Source organism: Brienomyrus brachyistius, chromosome 4, assembly GCF_023856365.1.
Source record: "Brienomyrus brachyistius isolate T26 chromosome 4, BBRACH_0.4, whole genome shotgun sequence".
NCBI classification, from domain to species: Eukaryota; Metazoa; Chordata; class Actinopteri; order Osteoglossiformes; family Mormyridae; genus Brienomyrus; species Brienomyrus brachyistius.
Window position 1 is genome coordinate 10,468,577 of NC_064536.1, and position 14,803 is coordinate 10,483,379.

The 14,803-nt window shown below is 48.3% G+C and overlaps 1 protein-coding gene across 2 annotated transcripts; it reads right to left on the minus strand.

The window, feature by feature from the left end:
• Positions 1–470: 470 nt before the first annotated feature.
• dhx30 (DEAH (Asp-Glu-Ala-His) box helicase 30) lies at positions 471–14,615 on the minus strand. Of its 2 annotated transcripts, none has more exons than XM_049012139.1 (20): positions 14,409–14,615; positions 13,665–13,798; positions 12,902–13,012; positions 12,638–12,744; positions 12,253–12,346; positions 11,242–11,391; positions 10,922–11,074; positions 9,642–10,094; positions 8,672–9,049; positions 7,804–7,876; positions 7,619–7,720; positions 5,542–5,717; positions 5,151–5,357; positions 4,445–4,526; positions 4,048–4,241; positions 3,745–3,898; positions 3,496–3,653; positions 2,997–3,097; positions 1,831–1,970; positions 471–1,226 (listed from the first exon to the last, which is right to left on the minus strand). In XM_049012139.1, exons 1-20 carry the CDS (start codon positions 14,590–14,592, stop codon positions 937–939), a joined length of 3,441 nt encoding a protein of 1,146 aa, XP_048868096.1. In that variant the 5' UTR covers positions 14,593–14,615; the 3' UTR covers positions 471–936. The 2 variants fall into 2 exon arrangements, with proteins under 2 accessions (XP_048868096.1, XP_048868095.1); XM_049012138.1 differs by having other exon boundaries at positions 13,665–13,818; positions 14,402–14,615.
• Positions 14,616–14,803: the final 188 nt, after the last annotated feature.

The following is a 14,803-nucleotide window of genomic DNA, read 5'->3' on the forward strand; positions in this document are numbered from 1 at the left end:
CCCAAATAGTGCCAGTTCTCTTAAGAGGATTAGGTCAAGTTTCCTCGGGAATAACAGCACCCTGGTTTCCCCTTGAATCAGACAGTTACAGACGAGCAAGAACATTTGTTGCCAAACAAATGACTGCTACACACACACACACACACACTATAGAAGAAAGTTCATGGACGGCTTCCGCTGAGGCTCTGCAGAGGGATTTTCTGTCGTCAGTACCGACACCCTCTGCCTTTCATAAGGTATACAGGAGGTTATCAGTACAGGATCACCATCATCCAGTGGTGAGTCAAGTCAGTGTTAACTTGTCGTATGTTGTCCTTTTACCAATGAAACAACGAAGCTACTTTGAGAAGACAGCAAGCAAGATCTAGAAGGTCAAACATCAAAACCAATGGAAAAAAATTACAAATCTATAATACAAAGCGAACATTACATATAATAGGCACGTTTGAGCAATTATTTGAGCAATAGTGTCATTATGACTGTTTATTTGTGTATTTTTTTAAATCTGAAAGACCGGTCTGTTTAAGATTTCAAATTCTAAATAATGACTGCAGTAGATTCACAATGCTTCTTCATTCCCTTCCAATACATAATATAGTTTATTATATACGTATTGTTCATTAAATATATGAGCCAGTTTGAGTCCCAAAACAAACAGAACAGTCCATAAACAAAAATGTACTTCCAGTCTTTGTAAAGTGCATCGACACAGGAATTAGGCATTTTAACATTGCAGGTCAAAACCCAATAAACGAACTGGATAAAATCCTCCAGAGCAGTGCAATGTTAGGTTTTCAGTCTTTCAGCTACTGGCTGAAAAATCCCCTGGCACAGGGGAGGTGATGCAGACCTACACCATTAGGGAACCAGAGCACTGCGGAACAGGGATAAGGAATGGCTCCGGGTCACTGGTAGAAACACTACAGGATGTAGGGCTCATTCCGTTTCACTATCCACATCACTGTCACTGTTCACGTCACCATCCGCATCACTGGCCACATCACAGCTTAAAGAGCTGGCCTGCTGCTCGGTGTTGTTCAGCAGGTCCACCAGCAGGGCGATGAGTGCGCCGTCCTGGACCTGGGAGGGCGCCCCCTGCAGGCCACGCTGGACCATGGCACGTAGAGCAATGCGTAGGTCCCACAGCTGCTCCCACATTTGCGTTGGGAGGTCGAAACGTGCCAGCGACTGGCCATCCAGTGAAAGTTCCACCCGCTCTCCAAAAACTGCGATAGAGACAAAGGTCAAGACTTGCTGAACGTACGATGAGTGGCACTATACAAGCCACAAATGGAGGGGTCTGTAAATTACGCAAAAATGACATCTGACACCACTTATCTGAGGCTATACCCTTCATATCTTTTAAATGATCTGGTTCGGACACATGGTCTAAATGCCTAGCCTTTATGTTATTCAGAAATGTCCACAATTGACCGGAATTATAAGTGCGAGCTGAGATGTAACTGAAATAGGGCAGTGAGATAATCACTAGTCAGGGAGGACACAGAGCTACTTCAGGTTTTACAAACTACTTTATAATTTGAAAAGCTTCTGTGTTTGGCTAAATACTTCAATTCCTCTTGTGCTTTGGCTGGTTTGTTTTCTTGATTGAAAGACTCATCCAGCTGTTTCACATTAACATTAGTGACACATGCATGATTATAGGAGACTGACCAATCAGCACACAGCAAGAACTTTGTGCTTAAGTTAAATGCAGGTCATTTTAATTGAAATGGTAGTTTACAGATCCTGTCCTAGCTCAAAGTGTGACCTGACATGGATTATCTGGTCCCCTTAACTGAGACAAGGAGGGCACAGTGTAAAACACACCTCTTTCAATGACATCACAGTCGGTCAGCAACAACAGAGCCAGTGGGTGGATACAGGAGGAGTCTCTGACGAACACTTTGCCGTTGGATTGGACAGCAGTGAAGAAGGTCAGCCAACGGCTAGGGAGCCGCTCCTTCCTCCTGCACCAGGCAGAGATGGACAGGCGCAAATATGTCAAGTCAGGGTCCCATAATCATTCCTGAATACTCACTCTATTCCCCTCACACATACGGCATTTGCATTAGAGGCGGGGGAATTAAAATACCGATTCAGTTATAAATCACGAAACTTCAAGGTGGTAGAGTTAAAAATTGATTTTTTTTAAATAACCAGTTGAAATGGAGGTTACTGTAATTACATTGGTCACATATGTTACTGCTTGTTATACATTTGCCCAGTTGCACAAGGGCCCGATTGTGTTAAGGGACTGACAGGCACGAGTCGGGCACAGTGCAATCAGGGGTGTGCAGACACTTCCCAGTTTGGGGAAACTTTGGATTTTATAAAGTAAAGACATGAGTACGACAATATGTAACATGTCCTAGGATAAAGTTAAATACTGTGGTAATACCATTAACATGCGTGTACATCTTTCCTAACACCACCCTGGCTACGTCTGCAAGGCAACAACCCTAGACAACTTTAAAACACCCTCCCAAGAAAGAATGACAAAACTAAACAGACGATGAAGCCCATTGTCACTGACATTCTGTACAGAATTCCATTTTTTTTTTTACCAAGCCATTAAGACTTTTCAATTCACAGTTTTAATTACTTGTTCTCAGTAGCATAAACACCCTAAATGTGGACTTTGGTTTGTGTATCACGCGCCACGTTTTTAATTCCGATTCCTTATTCGCTAAAAAGCTGCTGCTGTAGATAACGGAGGCTGTACTGAACGGTTTTATGTTCATCTATTTGCTTGAAGGTTTATTTGTTGGGGGTGCAGTGATCAGCACTCTTGGACCAGGGCTAGTGTCTCAGCCCTGCCACTTGACAGTGTGTACAGTTCGCATGTTCAATGGGGTTTCCCTACCACAGTCCAGAAACATGCTAAGGTGAACTGGAGTTAAATCCTCCATACGAGTGAATGTGCGTATGAATGGTGTGCACGGCCATAAACATGTCTGCCCCCTCTCATGTGTTGGTTCCCCAGCGTGCCTGACCTGTTGACCGTGGAGCGGTGCAGGAGGACGACTCCGCTGCGCGTGCGGTATGCCAGGCTGCCAGGTCGGAAACGCCCTTTCACAACTTTACCCCGTTTCACCTGCACAGAGGAGGACAGCTGCAGTAAAATGCAGGTAATGTGCAAAACACAGAACAATGGCCGCCGTCGGTAAAGCTGAAGCGATTGGTCTGTAGAGATGAATAAATCTGGGTGTAAAAGTGCAGGCCGAGTAGCTCTGTAAGGAAAAAACAGATCACATGACAATATCTGTGTACTGTGTTTCTGTAAATCAGGGCTTAACCAGGCCCTTCAGCACCATGGCAGTATTAGAGCAAGCTGTGTTGAAGCTAAGCTGACTAATACTGAGTTGTTACTAAAGGGCCTGATTATCTGTATCAGGTGTGTTAAATTAGTTCTCTGCAGGGAGGCAGATCTTCAGAAGATAAACAGTAAACAACAGCCGTACTGACGTGTATCGAGTATTACGGACATAATACCTGTATGAGATTGGGGTAAAGGCCTGCAAGCAGCACAGCCTTAACCAATTCATCCTCATGGCTGTACTGGTTAGGCTGGGAAAACTGGCCCAGGCAGTCCATAGCACGGGGGACCAATGACGCCTCATAGAGGTTCTCGCTAAACTGTTGAATGAGCCCTGGAGAGGGTGGAATTAAAAATCCCACGTTTACCAAAGGAGGGGGGGAGGGGGGGGAGAGAGAATGGAGAACAGCTTTAGCTCCCCCCACCATGTATGAAGCGCAAGCCAGGGCCCGATAGCAGGTAACTGTCCAGGAAGTCCTGCCTCTGCGCACGGTCACGCTGCGTCTGCCTCCAGCCCTGCACCACGCGGCCCAGCATCAGGTGGTCACTGCAACTCGAGCCGCTCAGCTGCGCTCGTGCCTGGGGGGGGAGCAAAGAGAAACGACCGGCCAAATCGACTCAGACTTTAACGCTGGGGCATCCTCAAAAGCTCGCCTCAACACGGTTCCACCCACGAACCACCGAACCACGAGTACCGAAGGGTATGCAGACCGCGCAACGGTGCTAACCTGCATAACCGCGGCTCGATTCTGCAGGCTGTTGACGAAGGGATCTCGAGTGAGGCAAGCCGTGACGGACAGGAGGGGCAGAACACAGCGGAAGAGAGAAGCCAAGACCAGGACCTTCCCGAGCCGCGGGTCGCATGAAAGCAGGGTGACGCGCTGCCCCACTGGGGTCAGACACTCAGTCTCGTCCAGTACGCCTAGAGGCCAACAAGAATTTCCAGAACAACAACCAATTAACAGAGTCCCGAGTCATGTGACACAATATTTAAATTATGTTCTATTGTGTATTTCAACCAGTCCAAATAATAAAACAGGAAGGCCAATGTATTCTCTTCTTTAAAGCCCTTCAAGAGTGAAGCCTCACTGAAGGAGTGTGTGAAGATGTGCATTAGTGCCATACCAATCTCCTGCAGGATGGACACAGCATCCTTGACCGCTGCTTCATCTGGACAGTCCAGAACCTGAGACAAGAAGTCCACAGCCTTGGGGGAGCAGGCAGAGGGACAGCGTCCATGGGGCAGCACATGTGAACAGAAGAGCATTACGTTCAGCGAAAGCAGTCTCTCACATTCAAAATCATTACTTCATGTCCATGTCATCTGCCATTTCAGACTAAGACTCTAGATGAGGCACTTTTGGAATTAGGAATTGATCCATAGTGGACACTCCTTTTCTGTGGCTAATCAGAAAATTATCTAGAGAGAGACAAACTCCTGGCAAAGTGTCAGTTAAGGTCAGAGGTATTGCGTGAAGTCACAGTCCATTTGCTATGGTCATTGTAGGAGTTAAAGCACCCCCAAGCCCGACCCTGGCAATGCCCTCGTTTCATTTACTTATTTAGCAGATACTATTATTGAAAGTGGCGTACAATTGAAAAAGCAGCATTAGAAAAGCTGGTCCTCAGCTGGTCCTTAGAAAAATTGAGAGCTCAAGGGCCCAAACAGGAAGTCATTCTGTGGAACATGGGATTTGAACCAGCAACGTTCTGCTCATGGGTACCAACAATTCTTAACCCGCTAAGCCACACACCATCCCAGAGAGCAGGTGGGTATGATCCAATGATTTTACTCAATCATTCAATAAAACAGAACAATCCATCACTTCACCTTAGACTCTGGACTGTGTATCTTAGCCTGCACTACCAGGTTTTCAAGGGGGGTACGCAGGATCTCCGGAATGGGGAACGTCTCCATGCTTTCCATCCGTTGCCGTGGAAACAAGTGATAGGCATGACCAGGCTGGCATCGACCGGCCCGTCCTCTGCGCTGGATGACATTGGATCGCGACACCCAGACGGTGTCTAGACAGGAGACCTGGTGTTGGGGAATCGCACGCCTTAGTGTTACACACACACACACACACACACACACACACACACACACACACACACACACACACACACACACACACACACACACACACACACACACACACACACACACACACACACGTCGCGTTTGCACTTCTATGGGAGTATGAGCAGCCCCGCTCGCATACCTTGGTCCGCGGGTCGTATCGCTGCTCCTTGTGAGCGCCAGTGTCCACCACGTGCACGATGTCGTTGATGGTGATGGACGTTTCTGCGATGTTTGTGGCCAGGACGATCTTACGCTGGCCTGATGGTGGCTGCTGGAAGACGGCCTGCTGCTCGGACACGGGTAGGCTGGAGTGCACTGCACGGCGGCGGGGGAAGAGAGATCATGCGGAGCTGATTCGGGGGGGGGTACATCTCAGAAATTGCTTCATCTCTCTGCTGAGGTGTAACACCGCATTATATAATAATGCTGCATTATGTAATAACACGACAGAATGTAATAAATTGAAGGATGACAATGATAATAATAGGGTAATGTTGCAATATGAAATTTTAATGTAGTCTTTAAATTTGTAACATTTTTTCAAGTTATTACATAATGTAACAGTGAATGACAACACATTATGTAACAACATTGCATTATGTGATGAAAATTTGTTACATTTTCTGGAGTTATTACATGATGTGTTAAATAATGGGTTGTTACATGAGGTCAGGGAAACACTACTGCTGCCTGAAGGCCGGCATGCAAAGGCTAAAGAGCTTCTCCCCCCAGCAGTCTGGGTCCTTAATGAGGACCTAATGCTAACCAATGTTCCACTACAGCATCAATACACAAGACCAGATCCATACGGACTTACACTGTACATCATGCCAGTACTGACAGACATTTATTGACCCTATGCATTACCACAATTAATTTTTCTGCACATTTACGGATATTTATGATTACCATCTATGTTTAACAACCTCCTATATTTTTTGTGTGTGTGTGTGTGTGTGTGTGTGTGTGTGTGTGTGCCTTGTTAAGAGTCTTGGAGACAGGCAACCAAGCATTTCTATCCATCCATCCATTTTCCAAACCGCTTATCCTACTGGGTCGCGGGGGGTCCGGAGCCTATCCCTATGGGCACGAGGCAGGGAACAACCCAGGATGGGGGGCCAGCCCATTGCAGGGCACACACACACACCATTCACTCTCACATGCACACCTACGGGCAACTTAACTCCAATTAGCCTCAGCATGTCTTTGGACTCTGGGGGGAAACACCAAGCATTTCACTGTACGAAGTATAACTGTGTATGGAACAAATTAAAGTTTATTTGATTGGACAAATGACTGCCTTTTTTATAGGTACACAGCACTTCTTGTATATCACTATAGTTCAATTATCCTCATTAACTACCCCGCATGGACATGGTACCGTTTATGTTCATCCAGACTGCAGAAAAGACTAAAACCAGAAAAGCCTTGTGCAGAGAATCCAGTTCATCCCTGTGTGCTAAATGTTCCTATCAGGGTCAATGGTCACGACTACAGTAGGATTGTAGATCTCATTCATCTAGAAGCAAACAGGTCAGCATGACTAAGCCCTCCTTCCCAGTTGTTACAATACTCCATAGCATCTTATGCACTCTGGACTTCAGCACTGGGCATCAGTTGATGAATGACACCGTGCTATGAATAACTGCCTGGTAAACTTCAGCTTCCATTGTGTGTCTTTACATTTGGCCTAGACCAGGGGTGGGCAATCTTACTCAGAAAGGGCCGCTGTTTGTGAAGGTTATCGCTATAACTTCTTAGTTAGATTACCATTTAGAGGACTGATTGGCTGAACACACCTGGGTTTGATCAGCTGACCTAAAGGTTACCCCAAAGACCTGCATACACACTGGCACTTTGTGGGTAAGATTGCCCACCCCTGCCCTAGACTGTGTGCCAATAAAAGGGCAACCAACAGAATGAATGCTAGCAAAGCTTCCTGAGCTTCCAGTTGAAGCTGCCACAGACTTTCACGCCCTCACTCTCAAAGAACCTCGTCAGCAGTTTCCATGACTACAGATAACCAAGCCTGATGATACTGCACCGACTAAACTGTTCACAGCACCAAGTAACAATTTAAGTTAACCTTGACATGTCTAAATTAAGAGTGAGTGGAGGTTATCACAAAGTGACAAGTGCAGCGAGAAGGCAGAGGGGTTCCTCCATTAACTTCCGATGTGTAAATGAGTTACACGCCAGTGGGGAGATGCACTCACGCGGCAGAATGAGCGCGCTGCTCGTGACTGAGAGCCTCCTCTCCAGTCTCTCCTGCACGCCTCGGATGTCTTGCCAGCCTGGAAGGAAGCACAGCACAGCACCTGGAGGAGGGGAGGAGCCACACAGTCATGCCACGGCCTCGTGGGTAAAGAGGGCAGCAGACTCACACGGAGGCAGCAGTCACCAGGCTCTCCACGGCTGTGGATGTGTTCTATCACATCAACCACCAGGTCCAAGTCTGGCGTGGCGTCATCCTCCTGAAACACATGGATGATGAAAGACCAGAACTATAAGCACCACACCACACCCATAAAACGTCAAATAGTTGGCCCTCCATATCTGCTGGTTCCACACTGACGGATTCAACCAACCTTAGACTGCAAAAAAAAAAAACCCAGAAAGTTCCAAAAGGCAAACCTTAAATTTGCCATTGCTGAGCACTATCCCAAACCCACGCCAACGCAGTGATGTGTAGGCGTACCCTATTGTAACCTCGGTGCTGACTGGTGGTCTGCGGTACACATTCTGTCAGTCATTACCGGTGATATTGTGCGCTGTGATATAGACCTGCACTATAACCGGTAACAGCGCAAGAACCTTATGGCCTAATTATCCATCTATCCATTTTCCAACCCGCTTATCCTACTGGGTCGTGGGGGTCCGGAGCCTATCCTGGAAGCAATGGGCACGAGGCAGGGAACAACCCAAGATGGGGGGCCAGCCCATCGCAGGGCACACTCACACACCATCCACTCACACATGCACACCTATGGGCAAATTATATTGCGTATTACAACTTAGCCGATTTACGGTATACGAGAGGATGAGCGTAGCATGTATGTTAATACTACGCCATTTCATACAGGGGACTTGAGCGTCTGTGGATTTTGGTACCTGCGAAGGGTCCTGGAATCAGTCCCACATAGATACGGAGGGCTGACTGTGTATGTCATTGTAGCCATTTGATTTATCGTGACAGGATTCATCTAGTTCTAACATGAATTAGTAGCGTGAAGCTGTAATAATCCTGCACCCCCTCCCCCAACCTGTACCTGTTTGTCAGAGAGAGAAGCTGCCGGCACCGGTCTGCCCATCTCCCCCATCACCTCCTCCAGGTATCGCTCCCGTACGGGGTGCATGAAGCCCGGGACCTGCAGCACCCGGCACCCGCCGAAGAAGCGCGACAGCTTGCGCGTGTCGCCGGTGGCGCTCATGAGCACCACCCGCAGGCCGGGGTTGAGGCGCAGTGCAACGCGCAGCAGCGCCAGCAGCAGGTCTGTGTCGACGTCGCGCTCGTGCACCTCGTCCACCAGCACATGGCTGACGCCCTGCAAGGCCGCGTTGGCCTGCAGCTTCCGCAACAGCAGCCCCACCGTCAGGAAGAGAAGACCCCCCCCGCTGTGCTCGGGAGGCCGGCTCTCCAGCCGCACCTGAAGGAGGGGGAGGGAGAACCAAGGACCAAGCCTCCTGATCAGGCACAGGATGGACCGTGTGAGGCGTGTGATAATCACATCCCAGCTCTGTGTTACATATACATACAACTAACCAAAGGGAGCAGAACCAGATACAGCAGCGTAGATTCTTACGCGTTCGCATGTTTAGCCCTGTGAAACCCCCTCCCTCAATTACTGCTGTCAGTATGTCACACTTTGGTCCTGGGGGAATCCTACTTCATGCCACTGTATACCTAAGAATGGACTGCATGACAATAATGCCCACTTGATTTGACGGTACAGTGATGCTGAACACTTCAAGAATTACACTGACAGGAGTATCACTGGGGGTTTCCCATATACTATTGATGGCCAAAAGAAGCACCATTTTCTATATTTTTTGACCCCACTAGATGGCACTCTTGGTTTGCTTTGGGACATGAATTGAGCCCTTTTTTGAACAGAGGGCACCATCTAGTGGTGTCAGAAAATACAGCAGTCGGTTCATGAAGCTTCATTTGGCCATTGCTACAATACACACTGTGTGGGGCTGCCCCACATACAGGCCACACAGCTCAGCATTTGGTACCTGGTAGCCCACATGGCGTCTGAGAGAAGGCCCCAGCTCCTGGGCCACCCTACCGGCCACCGATACAGCGCTGATGCGTCGCGGCTGCGTGACCAGGATATTGCAGTGTGCCCCGTCGCCCCTCAGCACGTGATGCTCCAGCAGGAAGCGGGGAATGCGCGTGGTCTTCCCGCAGCCCGTCTCGCCCTCCACCACCGTGACCCGTGCCGCCTCCACAGCGGACACCACGCGCTCTCGGTGGGCGTCCACTGGAAGCTCTTCCCTCAGGGCGGGGGCCGAGGTCCTCCACTCCTCATAAAGGCTGGTGCTCAGCGCCTCTGCTTCATTCACAGACAGGGGGCGATATGGTCCCCCTGTAATGGCATTTCTGATGAGGTCTGTGTCCTCTTTAAGCTTCAGTCCGTCCTTCTCCTCTTCCTCTCGTAGTTTCCGTACATCTTCCTCCACTGGATACTGTAGCAGAAGCACACAGAGGAATATGGAAGAATGCTACATTTACATTAACATATACATATTCTTCACATTTACATATTTTTGGCTTTAACAAAAAGGAGGAACAAATGAGAGAGCAGAATCAGCCAGTCCCTGAAGCAGTTTTGAGGTTAAGGGCCTTACTCAAGAGCCCAACAGAGAAATCATCCATCCATCCATTTTCCAAACCGCTTATCCTACTGGGTCGCGGGGGGTCCGGAGCCTATCCCAGAAGCAATGGGCACGAGGCAGGGAACAACCCAGGATGGGGGGCCAGCCCATCGCAGGGCACACTCACACACCAGTCACTCACACATGCACACCTACGGGTAATTTAGCAACTCCAATTAGCCTCAGCATGTTTTTGGATTGTGGGGGGAAACCGGAGTACCCGGAGGAAACCCCACGATGACATGGGGAGAACATGCAAACTTCACACACATGTGACCCAGACTCGAACCCCGGTCCCATAGGTGTGAGGCAACAGCGCTAACCACTGCACCACCATGCCGCCCCCCACAGAGAAATCACTCTGCGATTATTTGGCGGCATCTGAACTGACAGCCTTCTGACGCAGGAAGCCACACTGTGGCATACCCATTCCAAATAGCTAGAGATAAAAAAAAAACAGCCAGTCACAATTTATCTTGAAAACAATGAAAGGAATTAGATACATTAGCACAGACATGAACTGATCCGCCTTTAAGAGAACAGAGCATGTAAACACTGGCATGAAACAGAAGGTGACCAGAGGGGGTTTGTTCATGTTTACACCTGTACCATATTCATACTGCTGTGTATTCACCGACCTTGGCAAAGTATGCTCTCATTTTGTCCTCCATGTATTCTGGGACGTCTATAGTGTGAGGCCGCCTTTCCCTCTCCTCCATCTCTCGCACCTTCTCCCTGTGGTACCTCGCGTGGCTCAGGGGCTTGTTGTCCTCATTCAGGAGACCCATTTCCTACCAAGAGCACAGACAGGTTTTACACTGCACCTTCTAACACACACACACACACACACACACACACACACACACACACACACACACACACACACACACACACACACACACACACACACACACACACACACACACACACACACACACACACACACACACACACACACCTTCAGCCTCAGGCAGGCCTGGGCAGCAGCTCTCCTCTCAGCTTCCACCCTGCGCCAAGCCGAGGCCTGGAAGCTCATCTTCTCTGGCCAGAGTACCGTCAACTGGCAGGTCTTCACCTTTCCCCCCTTCGTCTGATATTGCACCACATCCTGTACAAAAAGTACAGACACACAGATTTTCAGAGTATCTGAGGAGTAGATAAAAACGTACAAATGCAAGGGTAGCATAACTGAAGATGTCGGGTGTTTATCAATACCAGGAACACACCAAACGGACTTGCTAACTCGCCCCCCAAGAACGAACTTGGGATGCAATGAATCATGGGATTGTTTACACTGGCAAGGATGCAACTGATGCATCCTTGATATTCGGGGGGGACCAAAAACGAGGTTCAGGGATTTTCACACACACAAGAACGGTCAATTATGCACATTGGCAAACACCCATTAAGTGCAAGACAGGTTACTGTGCCTTTCCTTTTGTTAAAATGAGCCTTACTGCCCGGCTCGAGTCCGAGCAGCATTATAGCCCCCTCTGCTGGCCATTATAGGCAAGGTCTGCACAATTGTGGGAAAAGAATTCACACTACTCAGGGTCATGGGGGTCTGGGGCCAATCTTGGAGGCTACAGATGCAAGGTAACAACCCTGGACAGAGCGCCAACCCATCATCATAGGGCACACTCACACACCAGTCACACACACCAGTCACACCGATGGGCAATTTGGCAACTCCGATTAACCTCAGTATGTTTTTGGACTGTGGAGGAAAACCGCAGTACCCGGGTGCAAACCCCACAATGACACAGGGAGAACATGCAAAGTCCACACACATGTAACCTTGGCGGAGACACGAACCCTGGCCACAGAGGTGCAAGGTGACAGAGCTAACCACTGCACCACTCCTACATAAAACATACATGTGGATATTAATATTACACATCGTGTGGCTCTACTACGCACAGAGCAGTTCAACTTGACAGCAGTGACGAAATCCCTAAGAGACACCCACCCTGATGCTGGAGGAAGAGGTGGCCACCTGCATGACTTGTCCGAGTAGTTCTTTAGGCTTTGGGAACAGCCTGACAGCTTCCCCTTCAGACGATCTGCATGCATTCGAGGAAGGAAAGAGACGGAGAATTTATGGGGAAAGGTAAAGTAAGAAAAGCTAAAGTCATAATCTCACATTTTGTTTTTTTTTTTCTTCAATGCTACAAAGGGGGAAAAAATTACATGACAAAAGCACAGTCAGCACTTTTGTTCCACTTTCTTAATGGACAAGATGAAAAGTAGATGACAATTTCAAAATGAACAGAAATAAAAAAAATCCACAACAAAGCATCATATACTTTAATGATCCCCAACCATCATGATCTCTGCATGGTAACCAGGCCTACCGCAAAATGTCCGGGGGGCTTTCCTCGGGGCCCCCCTCCCCGTCCTTCCAGAGGGTCTTTGACCTCCATCTGGGCAGCTCCTTCCCCAACTTCAGCATGCCCAGTTCCTGCACAAGAGAAGCACCGTCAGCAAGTCATCACCATGTGTGATGGGCAGGACTATGTGGCCATGGTAATACCCCCCCCGTGTACACACACACACACACACACACACACACACACACACACACACACACACACACACACACACACACACACACACACCTTCAGCTTCTGACAGGCGGCAGCAGCAGCAAGACGCTCAGCTTCCAGCTTCCTGGAGGCAAAGCCTTCCACCTCAATCCTCTTGGGCCCCAGGACAGTAACAGTTGCTCTCTAACAAGACACAACACACAAGGTCATCCTATCAGCAACTGGAGCCTGGCATCTGGCATCCGTGTGAACACACGTGTGCATCTGCCGGGTGCTCAGCTTCTGCCACGTGAAACTTAAACACAGCTCAGGAACTTTTGTGGGTTGTTTTTGGTCCTCTGAGCTGATATATCCGTCAGTAGTCAGCCTGTGCTCCTTCTGAAAATATCCACTTCAACCCAACCTTTGTCCAAGACCTCTAGCTTTGAAATAAAACTTAGTGCAATAATGCAATAGTCTCCTAAACTGTTCTCCTGACTACTCTGAATAATGCTCTTTTTCAGACTCTATGGCTAGTGATTCAGAAATTCAGTTAAATTTATATGTATTTAGCAGACATTTTTAACCATAGTTATGTACAGGGGAGGCAAATAGCAAATTACAAACATTTGGCTATCGAGGAGTCAACTAGGCATAAGTGCAGCTAGGCTGACCTTCCAGTGAATGTCTAGTCACAAGTGCAAATAGTATAGGAGCAGGTGCTATACAATACCTCCCGACAAAGCAGGAACCTCAAGACAATTCAATGATAAGTGAAATAGAAAGAACATTCAAGGAAGAGAGAGGCATTAAGCCAGCAGAAGGAAGCTGTTCTCTCATACAATTGGACACTCACCTTGACATTCCCTCCCACCTCCGTGCAGCAGTACTTAAGGTGCTTGGAGAGATCAGACAGGCCAAGCAACTGGGAGACAGTCTTGTGCAAAAGGTTTTTTGGTTCAGGAAATTCCTTCAGCAGGTCCTCATGACCTGGGAAAAGGAGCAGAAAGCTAGGATGATTTATTTTTTGTTTGTTTTTTCTTGCCATGTCTAAAAATGTGCGACACAACACTGCAGGATCAGTGAAGTCCATGTTGTGTTTATTATTCATTTATGGGGGGAAAGAAAGCTCCCTGCTATATTATTCTTTTACGCCTTCCTATAGCACAAGACGGACGGACGGACGGACGGACGGACGGACAATGATATGTTTGCATTGCAGTATAATTACGGTTCATAGAACTGTAGAATAAAAGGGAATAGCTCGCTGCGGGGTCTCTCTTGAGCCTATGACGTTCGTCAGGAAACCCAGCGCTTCTCACCTCCAGAGACACGCGGTATGTTAGCAGCAAAATGTAATAAGGACTTTTCCCTGTTATCCCTTTAGTAAAGACTTACTTAAACAAAACAAGTAACCGCAACAACTCACTCATTAAGCCCTCCACGTTTAACAGAACTATTGCACCGATTAATCGCAGATCCTAGACGTTGATATCCGAAATTAATTCTGTTAATTTGGTAACTTTAACTGATTGACGTACGAAATACGCCTCAAAGACCGGGCACATTATACGAGCGCGCTTAGGCTGTCACCTCTCACCATGCTGTCTCCGAGCCTCTGGTTCTCCAGGGTCCCGGGCGGTCCCCACTCCGGTCCTCACTGCAGTCCCGAAGCCGTGCTGCCCAGTCAGGGTGAATGCACGCCCGCTTCTCGCCGGCGTCCCGCTGGATTTACCTCCAAGGTTGTATAAAACCCGCATGAGTGCAGCACCAGACGCCGCCATCTTGCACCTTTATAACCTTCTGCTGCTACTGTGAGAGTTGACATGCCGGTATAGTTGAATTGGCGCAGCGCCGCCTAACGATACGGAGGCCTCAGTGCACCGACAAGATGGACAAAATTGTAGCTCATTAATCCTTTATTAAGGAGTTTCCCTACATGGACTGGGATTGCTACAGGGTCGTTACGATACGGAGGCCTCAGTGCACCGACAA